Source organism: Asterias amurensis, chromosome 20 (genome assembly GCF_032118995.1).
Source record: "Asterias amurensis chromosome 20, ASM3211899v1".
Lineage (NCBI taxonomy): Eukaryota > Metazoa > Echinodermata > Asteroidea > Forcipulatida > Asteriidae > Asterias > Asterias amurensis.
Genome location: NC_092667.1, coordinates 1,829,155 through 1,842,820, shown reverse-complemented (window position 1 = coordinate 1,842,820; position 13,666 = coordinate 1,829,155). Strand labels below are relative to the sequence as shown.

General features: G+C 38.6%; 1 protein-coding gene across 1 annotated transcript in view; it reads right to left on the bottom strand.

Annotated features, from left to right (window-relative positions):
* The window catches only part of LOC139952075 (protein FAM135A-like), a 41,282-nt gene that overhangs the window by 17,346 nt on the left and 10,270 nt on the right, over positions 1-13,666 (bottom strand). The window contains exons 2-7 of the mRNA XM_071951024.1: positions 11,963-12,054; positions 11,470-11,549; positions 10,086-10,225; positions 6,664-6,734; positions 5,995-6,168; positions 3,072-3,201 (exon numbers count right to left, since the gene is read on the bottom strand). Of these exons, the coding sequence (XP_071807125.1) occupies positions 3,072-3,201; positions 5,995-6,168; positions 6,664-6,734; positions 10,086-10,225; positions 11,470-11,549; positions 11,963-12,039 (672 nt within the window). The 5' untranslated portion in view covers positions 12,040-12,054. The remainder of the gene's footprint in view (positions 1-3,071; positions 3,202-5,994; positions 6,169-6,663; positions 6,735-10,085; positions 10,226-11,469; positions 11,550-11,962; positions 12,055-13,666) is intronic.

Genomic DNA, 13,666 nt, shown 5'->3' with positions numbered 1-13,666 from the left:
ATGATCAACCCTTTTATAGGGCGTCTGTGTGGATGTCATCAGCAAATTGACACCGCCTCACTGTTGTCTACATGACCATCTAGTTAAAGGCAGTGGACACTATTGGTAATTACTCAAAATAATAATTAGCATAAAACCTTACTTGGTAGCGAGTAATGGGGAGAGGTTGATGGTATAAAACATTGTTAGAAACGGCTCCCTCTGAAGTGCCATAGTTTTTGAGAAAGAAGTAATTTTCCACAAATTTGATTTTGAGACCTCAGATTTAGAACTTGAGGTCTCGAAATCAACCATCTAAACGCACACAACTTCGTGTGACAAGGGTGTTTTTGTCTCTCATTATTATCTCGCAAATTCGATGACCGATTGAGCTCAAATTTTCACAGGTTTGTTTTTTTATGCATATGTTGAGATACAACAACTGTGAAGGCTAGTCTTTGACAATTACCAATTGTGTCCACTGCCTTTAAAAAAAGGCATAAATAACTTCGTTAGCATTTGTTCCCACCAAAAGGATACTGGATTATCAAATTAACTATTCTCTGCGTACGCATGCATGCCCTCTATAAAAACCTACGATAAACCCTTTTGTAGGGCGTCTGTGTGGATATCATTACAGCAAATTGACACCGCCTCACTGTTGTCTACCATGTCTACATGACCATCTAGTTAACTAAATGGAGTGCATAAATTTCGCCTTGAGATAAATACTGATACATGTACAAGTACACTGACACTAAATGGCCTTGGGCAAGTCTATTTAAAAGCACTGGACACTGGTTCTAATCTCACATAGGTTCTAATCTCACATAGGTTCTAATCTCACATAGGTTCTAATCTCACATAGGTTCTAATCTCACATAGGTTCTAATCTCACATAGGTTCTAATCTCACATAGGTTCTAATCTCACATAGGTTCTAATCTCACATAGGTTCTAATCTCACATAGGTTCTAATCTCACATAGGTTCTAATCTCACATAGTCCATATTATTTTGTGTTTTAGTTGCCAACTTTTGGTGTACATACTGTAGACATGTTTTATTTATAATTAACTTTCCTATCTTTTTGTACATAAATTGTTTTATACATATTTTATTACTTGTTTAATTAGTTGTATTAATTACATCCAGATGTGGAGAGGCAGCTCTATGGACCACAGTAATTATTTTGCTTTTGTTTCTCCTCGCCCATCTGGAAGTATTTTTTGTATTGTCATGTATCATTGTATTGTCGAAATGGCTGAATAAACAATAATAATAACAATAATAACACCTTTGGTTATTGTCAAAGACCAGTATTCTCACTTGGCGTATCCCAACGTATGCATAAAATAACAAACCTGTGAAAATTTTGACTCAATTGGTCATCGAATTTGCAAGAGCATACCGAAAGAATTTGTTTTTGCAGAATATAGTGTGCTTTCAGATGCATAATAACAGGCTTCAGCTGAAGTCTTTTATTACTCGGGTGAGAAATAACCTCTTTTGCAAATATTTTAGTGAGAAAACTAAAAAACTACGTTACTTCAGAGAGAACCATTTCTCCTAATGTTTAACACTATCAACAGCTCTCCATCGCTCGTTACCAAGTAAGTGTTTATGCTTACAACTATTTTGACGCAATTACCAATAGTGTCCAGTGCCTTTAATAGAGTTGCTCCATAATGTTCATGACAAGGGAATAAATCAAAGTTCTCCCAATCGTACATGTAGCTTTATTTTTTAGTCGGACCAAAGAAAAGTGGCACTCTAATGGCAACCTCATTCCCAAGGGTGATCAATCTCGCCGCGCCATCTTTTCCCAGCATGCCTTGCTCGATCATAACCCCTGGAAGTACAACTACAAAATATCCAAACATAAGGGATGTTACAATTAGTCCTGTGGTTGATCCGTTCTGTGTTGGGCGTTAGTCGCGCACACGCTGGATGCGCTGTGTGTAATAAAGTCATAAACTTGCCTTGGCGTTCAGTGTTGCGTGACAAAAAAAAGTGAATGCGTACATCTTTTATGCACGCGTTTCGGCATAATAATAGAGCTTTTTGGCAATGTTTGGAGACGCACAGCGTTTCCAATTTTGCGCGTATATGACAGCCAATCAAAGACACGGATCGGAGTTTCCCTCCATGGGGTTAAAGACGTAAGCAAAGCTAGCGTGATACGGCGCGCTGCCCATGGTAGCGAGGTTGCTCTAATGGGTCCCTAAGTTGAACTACCCATGAGACTTGCACAAGGCTATGTTAGTCCAATTACAACCTCTATCAGGCTTGATATTTTGTCCTTGAAAAAAGGAGGAAAAATTTAGTACAATGGATGTTCTACATGAACACATGGTGAAGGCTTTAATAGAATTTTCAGGCTTTTTAGTCAATTTTTCAGATTTTTCCTAAAGTACATCGGGAAGAACATCATGACTGCTTAATTAAAGCCATTATACACTTTCGGAACAGAAAAAAAAAATAAAAGTTCACAGATTTAGAAATAACTTACAGGGTTACAGAATATAATGGTAAAAGACATCTCTTGAAATATTATTCCATGAAATGCTTTACTTTTTGAGAAAACATTAAAACAATTATCGATTCTCAACAACGAGAATTACGGATTTTAGTAAACACATGTCATGACAACGTGCGGAAACAAAGGTGGGTTTTCCCGTTATTTTCTCCCGACACCGATGACCGATTGAGCCTAAATTTTCACAGGTTATTTTAGTTATTTTATATATTAGTTGTGATACACGAAGTGTGGGCCTTTGGACAATACTGTTTACCGAGAGTGTCCAATGGCTTTAAGCAAATATTGGGTTTTCTTGTGACAATGGTATTCAAGATAAGTTGTTAAAGATAAATTATTATTTCGGCCGAAAATTTCTGGGGAAAAGATCATCAAAACCCAATTTGTAAGGCGGGCCATGGACAAACCAGCTACATGTTATATTGTTTCACCTGCTACCAGGGCTTCTCCAAAAACTGTGAGAAACTCAAGACGTATGTAGTTTACAACCAAATACTAAAACAGCATCTATTTTACGGCCATTACCAAAAGAGAACTGACAGTCGTCATACTTACCGATGAGCCTGATAGAGGGGGTTTTCCTGATGGACCAAAGAGGACAGCTTCTAGGGTAGGTATCGGAGGCTGCTTAGTCGGTGACCCTGAGATTCTATGCAGCCATCCAGTCTTGACGGGCTTGGGTACACTACAGGGGGACATCAACCAATCAGTGTTAAAGGTAATGAAAACAGAGAATACATTAAGTAGGATTTGAAACTTTGCATGGTGGAAATACAACATAGGAAGGTTCCCAGTAACACCATGTAATGATAATCTAATGATAATCTAATCTAATTAATCTCGTACCAGAAAAACAAGTAGGAAAATAACATTTGAGCACAAAGGTTGACCAAGTGTTTTTTTTTTTTTTATATATTATTATTTTTTGTTTATGCAAGTCGGCAGACACACAAGACCTGAAGGCCACTTCAAGGGGTTGGCTACAATCAACTATTTTTCCAGGGGCCGTTATACCCCCTTTACAGTACCAGATGTAGGCTTAGGTATCATCCACCAGATGCCTAGTTGGTAGAGCAGAAAGCACTACACCCCCCCCCACCCAACTGTACTTGTTCATACAGTGTATGATTTAATATATGGTTTCATTTTCAAAAAATTCCAAATTGGGAAAAACAATCAGAAATCAGATTGAAATAGGAAGAATATCATGCCTGGTGACTGAGTAAAAAATAAAATTTGCTTAAAACATGTGCAAATTCACATATTTGGCGAGTTTTTCTGGCATTTGTGTAGAAACTCATACATCACGCAACATTTACTGATTGTGTGCATAACTTATCAGTAATTAAAGATTGTAAAACCAAAAGAACAGAACAAAACCTCTAATGACCAATTAGCCTTAAAAAATCCATGGAAGATATCCAGCTTTCAAATAGGTTTGTCAAATGTACAAAAACATCAACATAGATGTGCCCATTCGGCTTCTAATTGCAGAGCAAGTAGACACCCCAGTCAATTTATAGCTTTAAAGTTCACAGATTTACAAATAACTTTCAGGGTTTACAGACATGACAGAAGGCAATGGTGAAAGACTTCTCTTGAAATATTATTCCATGAAATGCGTTACTTTTTGAGAAAACAGCTAAACAATATAAATTCTCGTTAATGAGAATTACAGATTTATTTTAAACACATGTCATGACATGGCGAAACGCGCGGAAACTAGGGTGGGTTTTTCCGTTGTTTTCTCCCGACTCCGATGACCGATTGAGCCTAAATTTTCACAGGTTTGTTATTTGATATAGAAGTTGTGGTACACAAAGTGTGGGCCTTGGACAACACAGTTTGTCGAAAGGGAGGCCTTGTCACACGCGGCAAATTTTTCAGGCAACTTAGAAGCCAACAACTGTAGTGCATGTTATACTCCACAAAATTTCTTACGATCCCCAAGAAAAATATGTGAGTATTTTAATATGAACGGATTCTCTTCTTACTGGTTTCCTGTGACACGACAACCGGCAGCATAAGAGACACTATTTTTAGCAGTCACTTACTATCCCAGGAAGAAATTGAGAAAATTGAAATATGAATGGGTTTTCTCAGTGGAAATTGCCTGGAACAGGTTGCCTGTAAATTACCTCTTGTGACTTGGTCTTTATGGCTGCACCCAACTAAATAAACTCCACAAAGCAGTACATGATGCTAAACCTTCAAATTTTAGGATTCACAGGGGGAAAAAACGGCACAAAGCTATTTTCGTCTTATTTTCAGCACGTTGCTATTTTTTTAAGTCTTTAAAGTCACCTGGAAATATAATTTTTTTTCTTTCAAACATAAGAGTATATGCTTACGAACAATAAAACAATTTTTTTAGTAATTGTTTGTCACGATTTATATGTTTAAAAAATATATAAAGTTGTTTGGGGGGCTGACTCCGCCTACCCCTTTTGTGACGTCAATCGAGGCAGACTTTGCCTGCAATGCATATAGTAAACACACGTGCAAAGTACATGTACGTCCAAGTCGTGAGTTGGTACATTTCAAAAAGTGTTTTTCTGCATTCAGCAGCAATACACCTGGTCAGCATTGCCGGGAAAAAAAAAAATCAATTTTTTTTAAACGTACAAACTCACGACTTGGTCCGTACATGTACTTTGCAATTGTGTTTACTCTACGCATTACAGGCAAAGTCTGCCTCGATTGACGTCACGAACAGCGCCCTCTCGGGTCGGGGTCTACTCTTAAATTTGTAAATAACATAAGAACTGATTTTTTAAAACCTTAGTTAACTGTTTATTCACATTCCACTCATCAAAACACATATATTAGTGACAAAAGCTTTATTTTGAAAAAAATACCACTTCCAGGTGACTTTAAACAAATGGTCATGAGATGGGGCGGAAAAGTGACCGGACACAAATTTGTGGACTTATTGGAATGTCTTTTTGTCCAAAAGAGCTTTCCATCAATAAATATTCAACAAAAGTGTCATACACAGAGGAATTTTTTCCAATAAATGTAGTTGATTATTTCCAAATTTGAGTAACAGGTTTTGGATCTGACCCGACAACACATGTACATGTAAACAGGTGAATGTGTTAGTCTAACTAAAAAAAAGGACTGTTGCTGAAGGCTTTGGATAAACTTACAAAGTTTGCAAACCTCCAACCTAAACATGTTTTTTTACAACACAAGACACTGGACAATATTGTTAATTGTCAAAGACTAGTCTTCTCACCTGGTTGTATACCACCGTATATGCAGAAAATAACAAACCTCTGAAAATTTAAGCTCAATCGGTCGTCCAAGTTGCGAGATAATAATGAAATAATAAAGATTACACTTGTCACACGAAGTTGTGTGCTTTCAGATGCTTGATTTCGAGACCTCAAAACCTAATTGAAGTTCTCACTATGTTTTATACTATCAACAGCTCATCTGTACTCGTTACCAAGATAGGTTTTATGCCCCGACTCACCCAAAGGTTGCTTGATGGAGTCCAAGTAAGGATCCATGTATCGTCATGGAAACCGCCGAGAGATGAAAGTAATCAAAGAGTAGAGGAACGTGACTATGGAGGCCATCGGATCCGTTTAGATTTAACTTCAAGGTCCGGCTGCTGATCATTTCCATTGCTTCTGGTGTTCCCGGCCTATCGGTATTAATCATCGAGTCAATTGAACAGAATTACAAGTCAACAATCAACTTTAAAGGGTACTTTTTGTGAGACACAAAACACAATCGACCACAGATTTACATTGAACCACCGTTCAACAGGCCTGTCTGCTTCGTTTTCGAAAGGGCAAGGGCACCAAGGCATTTTCTCCCTAAAGGGCACATGGTGAGGAAATGCTTACCGCCAAATTCTGCGCTTACGATCACCATTCTCCGCATACATGCAAGCGCCAAATTGCTGTGCTAGCTTTGTAAGTGCAGAATGCCTGGTAACTTGGAGTACGCATGCGAACATGCCAAAACTCCCCACTAACTCGTGAAATACGCTTGGCGTAAGCGCGGAATTCCCTGAGCGCGGAATTCCCTGCTTCCGCAAGCGCAGATTCTTTGCTTACGGTAAGCAGACCCATAAAATTACGCCCTGATGTAGACTGAACAAGAGAACATTAGGTACCAGACCGGCAATACTTACACTTCTTCACTGCCAGAGAAGTGAAGGTCCACACTTAGCTGAATACAGGCATCATGTAACGATTCTTCAATCTGTGGTGGGGGGGGGAGGGCAATGGTAGAAGATTACTTAAAGGCACTGGACACTTTCGAAAAAGAAAAAAAAAGTTCACAGATTTACATATAACTTACATGTACAGTTTTACAGAATGTAATTCTCGATATAGAGAATCACGGAATTATTTTAAACAAGGGTGGGTTTTCCCGTTATTTTCTCCAGACTCCGATGACTGATTGAGCCTAAATTTTCCCAGGTTTGTTATTTTGTATATAAGTTGTGATACACAGAGTGTGGGCCTTGGACAATACTGTTTACTGAAAGTGTCCAATGGCTTTAAAGGCACTGGACACTATTGGTAATTGTCAAAGACTAACTAGTATTCTCACACAGTGTATCCCAACATATGCATAAAACAACATATCTGTGAAAATTTACACTCAATTGGTCATCGAATTTGTAAGAGAATAATGAAAGAGAAAACTCCCTTGTTGCACAAATGTGTGTGCTTTTGAGATGCCTAAAAAGGCTTCAGGCCTGAATTTGTTAAATGTTTGAGTGAGAAATTACCTCTTTCTTGATTTTCTGTTTAGTTTGATTTGGCGCATGACAAATACCTATTATTATTTTTACTGTTACTAATTGTTCTTGCATGGACTACAATGTATAGCCCTCTAGATTTTCGAACATAAATTATTTAAAAAACATGACCACCATTTAAATTTTTTTTTTAGTTTTATTGTATACATGCATCTACATAGAGTTAAAACAATCGATAGGTTCCAAAAACCAAATAGACTTTGCCTTTAAGTATGGTTTGCAGGCTATCTAGCCACCACAACTTGAGTCACTAAATTAGGTTACTGGTTGTGGCTAGTTGAAATCTAGCATGAAACCCAGACTTGAATAAATCAGATTATTAAAGGAGGTACAATTCGTAAAACCTGATGGAGCACTGCATTTCAGAATCACACAAGGAAATTTTAGGAAGATTGTATGTATAGATGCAAATGCACCAGGAATAGATTTCAGAAAAAAAGATAGGATTGATCTTAAAGGGTATTTAAAAAATAATATGTACTTTTTCCTAACAAAAAACACAATGTCCACAGATTTACACTAAACTTACACAGTTTGAAGATAATGATAGTAGAAAGCTTCCCTTGAAATTGTACTTACTGAGGTGCTGTAGTTTTTGAGAAATGAGTAAAAGTAATAATTTTCGTCTCAGTTTTAGCATGTAAAAACGTATGCTAAAATCATTTTGGTCTCATGAGACGAAAATGATTTTGTGATTTGTTTTACTCATTTCTTAAAAACTACACAACCTTAGTTAGTAATATTTGAAGGGAAGCTTTCCACTATCATTCTCTCCAAACCCTGTAAGTTTTATGTAAATCTGTGTACATTTTGAAAAACATTTTTTCATGACATTGTTTTACGCATTTCTCAAAAAAATACAGCACCTCAGCAACTAAAATTTTGAGGGACACTTTCTACTATCATTATCTTCAAACTGTGTCAAGTTTAATGTAAATCTGTGGACATTGTATTTTGAGTTACAAAAAGTACCCAAATCCTTTAAGTTCAGCACCTTAAAGTCAACTACAACAATGCACCAATGTATCATACTGCCTATGATCACCTCACATGTGTATCTCCCCATGGGAAACATCACATGGAGGTGTCACGCCTTCAGCAACATCATTTCTTTCTAAATGTCTATTTTTGGAAGGCTGACTGGGGAGAGAGCGGAAGTAAATTGCCAATCGGGAGGCAATTTGTGCGAAGATGGAGTTTTTTTTTGCGTGGGAGATGAAGATTATAATTTGGTTCTACCCATGCATGGTTATCCATTGAGCATTGTATACTCAGTACTTTACCGGGTGCCTTGAAATCAAAATCCGCAGGCAAATCACTCTGTGGCACATCAGTATTACAAAAGGTCGCAAGTAATGCTTCAAACCAGATGTGTATAGACCATGTGACCTTTGTTTACAATAAGTGTGACCTTGTACATTCTTTGAATATTCTGGCAGGCACAATACTGCACAGGTCATATGGGAAAGTTGGCATTTTGTGTCATAATTTCCTCATAAATCCAAGAATTATGAAAGTAAAAGCTGGACGAGTTTTGAGATGTGCCCCCCTTTCATCATATCAAAAGTTGGTAAGATTCAGACTGTGCAATCTCCATAAAATAAAAGATTTTATGTTTTCTTCACAAATCATGCCTGCCGGAAGTCCAGGCTCTGTAGCTCTTTTGTAAACATGTGATGTCACAGGTCACATTGTCTATAATGAGAGAGTTGCCGCAACTTGCATCTAGAAGCCAACTTGTGTCAAGCAAAAATATGCATGGGCGGACACAGGGTGCCAGACTAGACTGCGCAATGGGTTAAGTACTCCATGGTGGACAGAAAATGGCGTCCAACAATCAGGTGAACTAATGTAACCCCTCTACATGATGTCGCAACTCTCTTTTAAATACACAGCTCCGCTTCAAAACCCTTCCTTGGTAAAATTTCATAGAGCTGCTTAAAGGGGTTAGGTACTTTTTGTAACACAAAACACAATGTCCACAGATATACATTAAACTTGCACCGTGGAAGATAATGATAGTAGTAAGCTTCCCTGAAAATATTAGTTGCTGAGGTGCTGTAGTTTTTGAGAAACGAGTAAAACAATGTCATGAAAATACGTTTTTACATGCTAAAATAATTTTCGTCTTACTATCATTATCTTCAAACTGTGTAATGTAAATCTGTAGACATTGTGTTTTTCGTCCTACAAAAAGTACATAGACCCTTTAAAGCACAAAAAGTAGCTTAGCAAAAAAACAATGGGAGACTTTCAAGGCGCTTGGTGGCAGCAGACTTACCAGGTAAAATCCATTGTTTTTGGTAATGTGCGAGTGCTCAGAAGTACGTAAACAATGGAAATTTACCTGGTAAGTCTGCTGCCACCTAGCGCCTCACTGTCTCCCATTGTACATACCCGATTACAAGCAAAAAGACCATGGCCCAATTTCATGGCTCTGCTTACTGTAAGCACAGAATCGGCACTAATGGAAGCAGGGAATTCCATGCTTACAGCAAGCGTATTTCACTGGTAAGCGGCGAATTTTGGCTTCTGCACGTACGTACTCAGCGCTACTAGGGATTCTACGCTTACAAGGCTAGCGCAGAAATTTGGCGCTTGCACGTAAGCGGAGAATCGTTATCGTAAGCGCAGAATTCCGCGGTAAGCAGAGCCATGAAATTGGGCCCATGTCATGTGTCACTTGGTATCCTGTTCATTTGTGCTTAGCAGAAATTTGTTGATAAATATTTTCCGCTCAAGCAGCTCTATGAAATTGAGCCCCGTTCCTAACTCTGGATACATACCCTGTGGCTGTCCACAAGAAGGTAGACTTTAAACAGTTTGACGTCATGGAGCTCCACCTCCTCCCTCTTATACATGATCGGAAACGTTCTGGACACGCCCACATTCTTACAGGTGTAGGCTGACAAATTGTTAGAGCCCTCTGCCGGTAGATAAAAACAAGAAATTGTTTGAAGTGCAGTATAAGAGACATGGACAAAGTGAATGGTAGCCTGAACATCAGACGTCACCGTTTAAGGCTCGCGAGTTACGCCAGAGAGTGGCCTCAAGCCTAGGTCAAACCACGCCCATAATCACCTTCATTATGCACATGTTAGAAAGTGCAGCTGCCAAACGTAACCTCGGACCAATCAAAACGCATATCCAATGAAATTATTGTTTCCAATGAAATCTCTGGGGCGGGTTGCAATAAAACGGTCTTAGTCAGCGGTCTAAGACCAGTCAGTTATAGCCGGCTATCTGCCTTAGACGGTCTTAGCTTAGTCAGTCATTAAGCCTGTTGCAATAAGCCGGTCTGAGATAAGTCGGTGAAAAATAATGAAATACGAACAAATGTCCCATAATACTTAGCACTCTGCAGGCACTGGTGGTACGGTATTGTTCTTATTGCTTTGGTTTAAAACATCGGATATCAAATCTGTGAGTTGTGTCATTTTTTACTTTTGGTAACAAACGTTTACGATACAATCACCTTGATCATCATCATAATGCCTCCCATGGGTGTAATCTATTTCTAAAATAAAATCTAATCCTAGAGCTCTTCGTATCAAATCATCTACAACTAACAAATGTAGCACCATCTTTAAAAACAAAAAACAAAGACCGATTATAGCCAGCTCAGAGCAGGCTTCAGATTTAAGACTGGCTATAATTATAGACCGCGCTATTGCAATCGGTCTATAATTAAAGACTGTCTAAGCGCGTCTCAAGTTAGCCGGCTATAGCGCATAGACCAGTTTAAGACCGCTGGGTGCAATCCCCCCTGGTTCTGAAAGCAAGTACCCGTCTTTATCCTTTAAGTCTTTAAGTGGCAGTGGACAGTGTTGGATAAACAGTATTTGGATTACGGTATAAACACCATAGTGCGTATCTTGCCAGGTAGGCTTTGTTCTTCAGCGAAATGTCTTGCTTTATACTCTACTATAGCGGAGTAGATTTCAGTTCTGAAAAGAACTGTCCCGCTTTTTAACTACATGTACTAACCTGGGCCGAAGGTAGAATAATGGCCTGGACTACTACTTTAGCACAAATTATTATTATTTTTAGTATTATATTTTGTGTCTTCACTACTACGGATTGAGTTCTTATTAATGGTCTCAAAGTTTCAACTAGCTTGCTCTAGTCATCGCCAGGCTAACACCTTGTTGTACGTTCAAAACCACTCACCTGAAGGTTTGACGATGATGGCCTCCGATATAAGAGTTGTTTTAGGACCTCCTTTGATTGAGCATCTAACATGGTAGTACCTGGGTGGAAATATCATCCAGAAAAGCTGATTACAGATTAACTTCAAAAAGATCAGTTTTGCACACTGCCAAAACATCACAATAGGTCATCAGGCCTGATACTTCACAGTGGCAACAACAAAAGGCGATTGCCTCCGTGCCCCCTGGTCATTGCCTTGGTTCCCTTGAAATGCACCCATAGACTTACAGCTAGAACTTGGGCGCTTCACGTGTTGATTTTCAATAACTTATTTTTTCATGTACATTTGAAGAGAAACAACAATGATATTGTACATCATACTCTTCAACTTTTACACCAATCGTTTTCGGGAAAGCTATCATAAGAGACAAAATTTGTGAAAAAGAAACTGGGGTTATCGTTCAGATCGAAGCAAGAATAGTTTTCAACTACAATGGAACACTTAAATACTCACCCTCTTTGAAACAAATCGATATTGTGAAACTTTGTAAGTTCAACGGCGAACTCCAACGCTGCCTGTAAGTCAGCCATCTTGAAATGTTCAGACTACATTGACAAAGAGAATAGGAAAGAATGATTTACTCCTCCATATTGCATGCACATGTTTGTAGACGTACAGTATGGGCTTTGTTTTATTATGCTGTCATCTTCTACTGTTCAAAAGTTACGTGATGTGGACTTATTTGAGGGCTAATCATCCTTACTTGCAGCCAAGAGCTGAATTGTGAAGGAGGCAGCTACAACGTGTTTGAAAAGCAGGTACATGTATGCATGGGCACCATTGGCTGCCATTATGACCACCCAACCCATTATGACCACGGAGCACAGCCAAGATCGAAAGTGTTTGATTTTTCCCGAGGGAGGAAAACCGGATGGGCGGGAAAACCCTCGTGGCACAGCAGAGAACGAACGCACAACTCATCTCACACGGCCCTGGCCGGCAATCAAACCCGGGTCACCTTGGTAAGAGGCAAGTGCTTTACGCATGCCACCCAATTCTTGTAGAATTGTCATAGTCTTTTGTCCTGTTATGTCTGGGGCAAAATTTCATGGCTCTGCTTACCGCCGACTTCTGCACTTAAATGTACCAACACCATTCTTGCTTCTGTAGTTCTTCCTCCATGCAATAAAGACTATTGTGATACATGTAAATCTATAAGAGATGTTAAGTTTGCATCTGGGATAAAGAATATTAATTTTGGTTTTTACCCTTACATCGATGTGTGTTACCACTGTGATAAATCTAATTGCATATTTGTCGAGTGTGATTTGCTCTGGTGTCAATGTGTGCACAGTTGACACAGTTTATGTGAAATATCTGCATTGTCAATGAACAACATCCAACACTATGCAGTAAGATCCATAACAACTCAACGATTCCAGTCTTTCAATCTCAAATTACCCATCACCATTTACGCAGGCCTTTATTTAAAAGGACCATGATCGCGCTCGTGCTCCTCCGCACTCCATAATGTTTTCCGAGGAGAGCAAAAAAAAAAACGCTCCTTTTAAATTAACAAGAGCATTTTTAAAAACTCAAATGAGCTGCTTGAATCTCGGAGTTGGCAGTTTTGCCCTCCAAAACCCGGGTTAAATACTGAGAGTTGGCATGCAGCGGCAGCACAGCGCACGAGTCATATCAAATTCTTCAAAAAGCATGCACACATCTCCAGGGCGTGCGTGTACTAAATCAGCACATACCATTCTCAGCTTCCCCTTCAAATTAAAATCCATAAGAATGTAATCTCAATGTTCACTTTTTCAAAAAGTTTCTCAAAATACACCTCAAGTCAAAGGTATTTTTTGTTTTTTCTTCTGATGTTTCTTTTCTTCTTTTGTGTTGTCTCTTTCCGTTTTGTTTTATTGTTACAGTGCTTTGAGCACCTTTGGTATGTGCACATTATACATGCACATGTGTTATTCTTCTTTTCATTATAATTATGAATTTTAACTATTTTAATGAGAAACATATTTTTGCTAAAAAAACAGGCCAAGAAATCTTTAACATTCATTGACTACAGCCCATGTATGCATATTTAGTACTACAATTTTACACTACAGTAAGAAGTTTCCTCCAACATAATAACCTCCCCTCCCCCCAATGTAATTAGTTTTAAATTTAAAATGAAAGCTGTGACAAGAACGAGAATTCTGAAGC